The sequence below is a fragment of the Carassius gibelio genome, chromosome A23 (assembly GCF_023724105.1).
Source record: "Carassius gibelio isolate Cgi1373 ecotype wild population from Czech Republic chromosome A23, carGib1.2-hapl.c, whole genome shotgun sequence".
Lineage (NCBI taxonomy): Eukaryota > Metazoa > Chordata > Actinopteri > Cypriniformes > Cyprinidae > Carassius > Carassius gibelio.
Window position 1 is genome coordinate 16,271,371 of NC_068393.1, and position 7,535 is coordinate 16,278,905.

General features: G+C 34.2%; 1 protein-coding gene across 2 annotated transcripts in view; it reads right to left on the minus strand.

Annotated features, from left to right (window-relative positions):
* Positions 1-4,691, minus strand: part of LOC127944492 (disco-interacting protein 2 homolog B-A) — a 44,585-nt gene extending 39,894 nt beyond the window's left edge. Inside the window, exon 1 of one of the 2 annotated variants that reach the window (XM_052540453.1) lies at positions 4,404-4,691. In XM_052540453.1, coding sequence (XP_052396413.1) covers positions 4,404-4,494 — 91 coding nt within the window. In that variant the 5' untranslated portion in view covers positions 4,495-4,691. The remainder of the gene's footprint in view (positions 1-4,403) is intronic. The other variant, XM_052540452.1, reaches the window with a different exon arrangement.
* Between the last annotated feature and the right edge of the window lie 2,844 nt (positions 4,692-7,535).

Below are 7,535 nucleotides of genomic sequence, written 5' to 3' on the forward strand. Positions count from 1 at the left end.
AACAGTGGTTTAAAACACAGCTCATCCAAAAATGAACATGATTTCCTTACCCTCATGTCACGGCAAAGACGTATGACTTTCTTGTTGCAACAATTGTGTAAACAATTCCATAAAAAACATTAAAAAACATAGCTCAAAGTAGGGCTGCACAATTAATCAAAATTAAATCGCAAAGGCAATTAATCGTGATTAGGCAGAAGCTGCAATTGTGTTGCATATCTTTCAGAAAAGCACAGTTCTGTGATCAGTGGTAAATCTCCATCCTATGGGCAGAGGGCGCTCTCATGCTGAAAATCCAAACAGGCCCCACGAAGAAATCCAGGAGATGCCCTTCCTGCAGCTGAATAAACAGATTGAACTACTGACTAGATGCGCATGATCATATTGTTAGATATATCGCCCAGCCCTAATTATTATTATCACTGCTTAGAATACAATGAAATACTGTGTGCCTTAATTATTCTGTTTAAGAAGCCACATCATCTCACAGAATGATTTATTTCAAACACTCTGAAGACTGAAGTTATGAAGTAAGTTTGGAGTAAAAACATGTTATTAAATGTGGTATTTTCACGTGCTCTCAGATGGAGCAGCATTTACTACAAAGTAGGGGTGCTCCGATCACGATCGGCCGATCGTTATGCGCATCTCGTCAGTAAAGCCGGTTTTCTAGTCAGCGGTTAATTCCATCAGGTGCGTGATTTCACATTGAACAGCTGTTACTACACAGAGCCGTTGTTAATAGAGAAGATGCGCAAATCACGTTAATTTTCAGCGTTTATTGGCGCTTCTTCTCAGTTAACAACGGCTCTGTGTAGTAACAGCTGCTCTATGTGAAATCACGCACCTGATGGAATTAACCGCTGATTAGAAAACCGGCTTTACTGACGAGATGCGCATTAACGATCGGCCGATCGTGATCGGATGCACCCCTACTACAAAGAGCAATAGTTCAGTGAGAAGATACGCAAACAGCTGTCATTATCGCGAACGATTTTATAGACTTCATAATCCTACAATTATAACAACTGTGTTATGAACGCGATTTTCCATAGCTTGACAGAGAACTACAGCTCTGTGTAGTAAATGCTGCTCCACTGGAAAGTAGGTGATGAAGCTTCACTACTAATCACAGAACTGTCTTTACTGACAAAATGTGCATCACAATGCATCGCGTTCGATTTATCGTGCAGCCCTAGCTCAACGGTCATCAGTAATTATATTGTCATGATTTATAGTATGTCATCCAACCCTATATTGCGAAATCACTCGCATTTGCGACTAAATCTTCATTCTGGTGACTAAATAATGTCTAATATTAGCCAATGGCTAATAAATTCTCAGATTTTACTTGCCATTGTGTTAATTGGAGGCTAAGTATAAGTTTAGCACAGATATATTTTCACACGCAAACACTCTCTGACTGAGCGCTTTAGAGTTTCACTCTCCGTCAAGCGATCTGTGATATTTCTCAGTTCATCTCAATGGATGCACAGCGCACCTGTACATGATGTACCGTAAACTGTAGTGTGAAGGCACACAAATCGCCATTGCTTTCTCTCACACACAGATAGAGAGAGAGAGAGAGAGAGAGCGAGAGAGTGAGAGAGAGAATTGACGTGCTACATTTAAACTATATTCTTTGTTATATTTTCCTGTCAAAATATAAGCGTTCTTATGGAAGTTTTCAGCTCTTAAGAACAGCCGGGTTTCCCGGAAGTGGGTGGAGTTAATGCACAAACAGCAATCCCATTGGCTGGTAATTATTGTCCCTATTTTGATTTCAGCAAATCAGTTCAAGCGAATGCACAAAGCCTGATTAATATTCATGAATCCAGCTGCTAATTAATCCTTAGTAATCCTAAGTGTGTTATAGACGGTTTCAACGGCATCAACATAAACAAACGTTAATGCGCGTGAGCGCTTTTGTGGACCTAACTTAACTTCCTGTAGACTCCAAATAGAATCAATAACAACAGTCAAGTCCCTCTAGAGTAGATATTTTTTGATAACAAACAAAATATGTTTGCTGCGTGGATCAGGCGGACTTAATGAAAATGCTAATTCATTATTTGCCAGCAGGAGATGTTTTAAAGCATAGACATAAAGCGCGAGAAATAGAGGTTCCCCCAGTAACAGCTGTAAACAAAGTAGAGCTGGTACGCTCATACGCTGCTTTATCAGGCATATAACATGCAAGTCCTCCTTCAGAAATACAGCGATATAAAAACAACTGTGCCTCGTTTTGATATTTAAACATAAATGTAAGGAATTATTATTATTATTAAACGTGCAGTACGTTACGTAATGTTACGTTACTCGTGTTTATTTTTTTTTGAAAATCGATCAGTTTTAAAATTGTGGCGAGTCTCCAAAAATAAATAAATGTATGGGAAACACATCCCGCAGCACATCCACCTGAGCCCAACTTCAGTCTACTCATCACCTTGGCTTTAACTGCGTTTGTAGATGGCACTGCAGCCAGACCGATATAAACAACACAGACCGGAGGTTAACTTAGGTCCAGGCGCGTGCGCCCGATGAAACCGTCTATATAGTTCTTATTATTAGAATTCATACCATTATTATCCTATCAGTATTGTTGTTAGTTTTTTCCCATTTTTTTCAGAAACATTGAATGACAAAAAAACAACCACCTCTCAATTTAAAATGTTCAGTTAAAATGATTAATCAAGTTTACTTCTAATTACTTGTTATATTAAATAATTAAATAATACTTTATTATAAGTATTATAAAAATAAAATACTTTATTATAAAAAAATTCATATATATATATATATATATATATATATATATATATATATATATATATATATATATATATATATATATATATATATATATATATATATATATATATATGAATATCTCAATCAGTCTGGCGAGTAAACTAAAATATTTACTAGCCAATGGTGATTCAATTGCCAAGGTGTCCATAGAGGGCTGTCATCATACAGTCATAAAATGTTGTGTTACAGTTCTTATTGCTGGTTTTCTTGATAAGTAGTTGCACACATCAACAAGCTGTTTGAGAGCGTGGTCCACACACTAAATGCTTCCAGTTGAATAAAACTATTACTAAGCTGAAAACCAGCACATCTCCCCCACAAAGTGCTCTCTGACAGAGTGAATGAGTACAGCGACAGTGCCTTTCACAGACTGAAAGAGGATACATGACGGTGCATGAAACACCACTGCTGTGATGTCATGAACACTGAATGAACTTCTAAACCCTGTGAATAGATAGAATATTAAATATTAAAATATGTATATAAAAAGATAGATAAAATATGAAAATATTTCTGTTTTACTGTGTCATGTGTCAAAAGCAGCCTTGTTGAGCATTAAAAAATATTTAAAAAAACAATAAAAAAAATCTTAGACCACAAACTTTTGAACTATTGTGTATACATTATCTACAGTATACAACAAGTATTGTCTTCCATCAAATGTGCTGCATTACTGTACAGTCAACTGTCAATGAAAGAGATCAATAAAACTATAAACTACATACACAACATTATGAATGAACTAAATAGCTGACAAGAACATTTAATAATGAGCTCCATAAGCTGACTAATATGTTTCCAAATGCTGAAAATAGTGTACAAGAATGAAGCCATAACATCAAATTGGATAATCATCATTTTACAACAATGAATAAAAAGAGAGAAAATAATTTTCTACAGAAAAGGTGTGTTTTACAGATCCGTGTGTGTGTGCAGACAGGAGTACAGCAAAAACAGACCAACGCTGTCATTGCAAAAGTGATGCCCCTTTAACAACGTCTCCTAGATGAAAACAAAGGCTTTGAGAAAAACAAAGATCGTAACACATAAATTCATGCACTCGATGTGTCTCTAGTATTGTGTCTAGCCTAACGTTAACTGTCAAGGGCTCATGTTTTCTTTGAGATCTAGATCAGCGAACAAACAATAGTCTCAAGTCTCTTGAGGTGAAAATAACGCCCGGATGCTGCACCATAGCTATTCTAGTTCACCAGTTTAAAAGCACATTTGAAAAATGAAAATTCATAATTTCTGCCGACACACTCCGGCTGTGACTCGAAACCTAGTTAGCTGCCTACCTATACAGCATGTCTGTGCATCACAGGCGCGTTCGGAACGTTAGAAACTGCATTTCGGAAAAGCAGACATACTCTCTAGGTAGGCAGCTCACTAGTTTTTAAGACACAGCCTGTCTGAAAAAAAAATTATTTGAATAGAAACAGAGGACATTCAAACATTAACACAAAACAGTAGACAGTCACCCATTTGAGCTTATATGCGTGTATTTTACAGCGTCAAACGACTGTGGGATTTAAATAATAGGTTAATTGTATTAACATTATTGAGGCTGAGGCGATAACTCCATCTCTTACCTTCAGACAGCTCGAGCTCCAACTCCGCCAACTGATCTCTAACCTCCTTCGGTAACGTTAAAACTGCCAAATCCACACCGCGGTCTGCCATCGTCGTGAAAATACGTTGAAGTTGTTTTAAGTGTGATAAAATGCGTTTCGAAAGACAAAAATCCTCCCGTCAAGACTGAGGACATAAGTTAAAAGGTGAGTAACAATCCACCCGGACAACTACTCCTTCCGCCATGCTGTGAGAACTCACGGTCACGTGATCGCGTTTACCTCCTGTGTGGGATCGATGGCACACACACACACACGCACACGCACACGCACACACTTCGAGACGGCACGCACGCGCCCTCTAGCGGCAACACGACAGATTGTATTGGTTGTAATACTACCATGGACATGTACCATGCTGCTATGTACTACAGTAGATACATAGACTATCAAACAGATCACCACTGTACTTTTACCTTCAAAAACTTGTTGGTTCATAAGAAAAATTATTTGTTAATACATTCAAATATATGTTTTTTTTTTAATGTGTGTATTTATTCATTTTTTAAATATAATATTAAAATGCATGAAAAATAAGTCTATTATAGTGTATGGTGCAAAAGAAACAGTACATATTAATACATCATATGATTTTTTTTTGTATTTTAATATAGGTATATATTTACTTTTAATGTAAAATTATTTTAATACATATTATCATTATATATGTATATTACTGATACTTTTATGTTACTGATATTAAATATATAATATATATTAATATAATATAAGACCATTATATATTTTTAAATATAGTTGTGTATTTATTTCATTTTTTAAGTTAAATATTTAACTTATATAGGTAGATTATTACTATTTTTAAGATTATTTATATTCAAAATGTTGTATATATTTGTATAAAAAATATTGCATATGTTTATTAAACAGGTTGAATCTAAAAAATAAATTGATTTTCCATAAAATGTTTAAATCGTGTATTGGCATTAACTTATGAGTCAAACTTCCAAACTTTTGGTATCACAATAAATTAAATAAATAAATAAAACCCTTGATGTACTCAAAAATATTTCAGAAGTTAGCTTAGTGGACCAATAAATCTCTAAATAACAAGAATCAAACTCTGCCCAATTATATTATATGAAAACAAAATTATATATTGTATAATCTTTCATTGTGTGTAAATGAGACTAGAAACTTTTGTTTTGTTTTTCATTTAATCAAAACTGCAGCACTGTGTTCACTTCAACATGCATGAAAAACTGTAAAATATATGGTACACATATGTACATAAGGACAATTCAAACAACTATCAGTCCAACTTGGAGTGAGGTTATTTCCAATTAAGGACATACTCAAAGCATTTCCCCCCAACAATATCCTTTTTTTTCTTCAGCCTAAAAGATCATCCTATTCTAAATGACTTTTGTTTTGTTCAATCTATCTCAGGGAAACTGCATTCAATTTGACTTGCATGAACTAATTCTATAATAAATTAATTGTGCACTATGTGGGATTTATGGAACATAAAGTCCATCAAAATCTGGTAAAGTGACTATCAGTAAAAAGGGGAATCAGGCAGTCTTATTAAACTACACAAATACAAATAACTACAAATAGTTGAGTACAAAGTGTTAGAAAAACAAAATAGAATGAGAAAAGAAAATCTACAAAATTTTTGGGTCTTAAAACACACAAACACACAAAAAGATTTATTATAACAGGTAATCAGTATAGTCCTGGCAGCGTACAATAAAAATAAAAAAAGATGAAATCTTAGAAAAAGTGCCAGTGAAGCTGAAAATCCTCCATTCTGCTCATTTCAGATCAACAATCCTGTAAATGGGTTTGGCTTAATGACTACAGTGCCAGCAGATAATATAACAGAAAAGCAGGGTCATCTGTGAGATACTGGTTAACCTTGATATGCTATTTAAAAGTGTAGCTGACAATCTCATGAGACACCGAACTGAGAACAAAATGAACCCAAAATGTATTTTAGTGCATTCTGACAAACCTATATACATTTTTGCACTGTGTTAATGCAGGATTACAAGCTGCAGATAACAATAGAAAATGAAAGAAAATTCAAGTTACATACATTGAGCGACAGTACATCTTAGTCCCTTGATTACATGCTGCCTTATTTTTTAAAAGTGTCTGATATTTCAGAAATTGACCATGTGTTTGGATAAACATCTTATTACAGATAAAAGCATTCAAACAGTATAATTTGATGCTCTTTGTTCCCTGCAGTCTTTCTACTTACATGTAATAGCACCCTATTACATCCAGGTGGCAGTATAGTATGCTAAAAATCAAGGGCAGCGCTCTCTAGCTGCTTGAAAAGTATTAAAAGGCATTACTAGGAATTAATTACCCCAGGTCTGATGATACAGATAAAGCTTTTAACATCTGACAGATTCCAGAATAACACCAGGTGAACAGTGTGCTCAGCAACATTGAGTGAGGTCAACCTAAAAAGAGGCACTCGTGTGATTTCATAAAGCAGAATCCTCATCTCTTCTAATTGTTCATGATTGATTGTGTATGTTAATGTGTTGATAAGCAATAAGAGAAAAAAAAATAGTGTTACAAAGCATTGTGATATCAACCATAACAGTCAGGTAATGGTGAAAGTGACTGAATGGGAGGATACAGAGTTCTGTAAACGGAGCAGAGAACCATGGAAGCCAATTTCTGCCACATAAGAAAAAAAAAATCATGCTGTAGTAAATCACATTTATGACATAAATAGTCAATGCACAGTATGACATAATTATCACATAAAGAGTCAAAATTTCATCATGAGGAAAAAAAAAATAAGTCTTTAATGAGAAATTATGACAAGTCAAAATAGTAAATAATTTTCATAATAATGACAGTAAAAATAATGACATACTAAGTTATCGTTACGAAAAAAAAAAGGTAAAATTATAGGAAAAAAAACTAAATTATGATTCTTTTTTACTTCTTAATTCTGAGTTTTTATCAATTAAAATTTTTGGGTGAATTTTTACTTTTATCTTATTAATTTTTATGACCTAGTAAGTCATAAATTGGAAATGTTTTTTTCATTTTCAAATTTGTCACAAGTTCCACTTTTATTCCGTAATTCAAATATTTATTGCATAA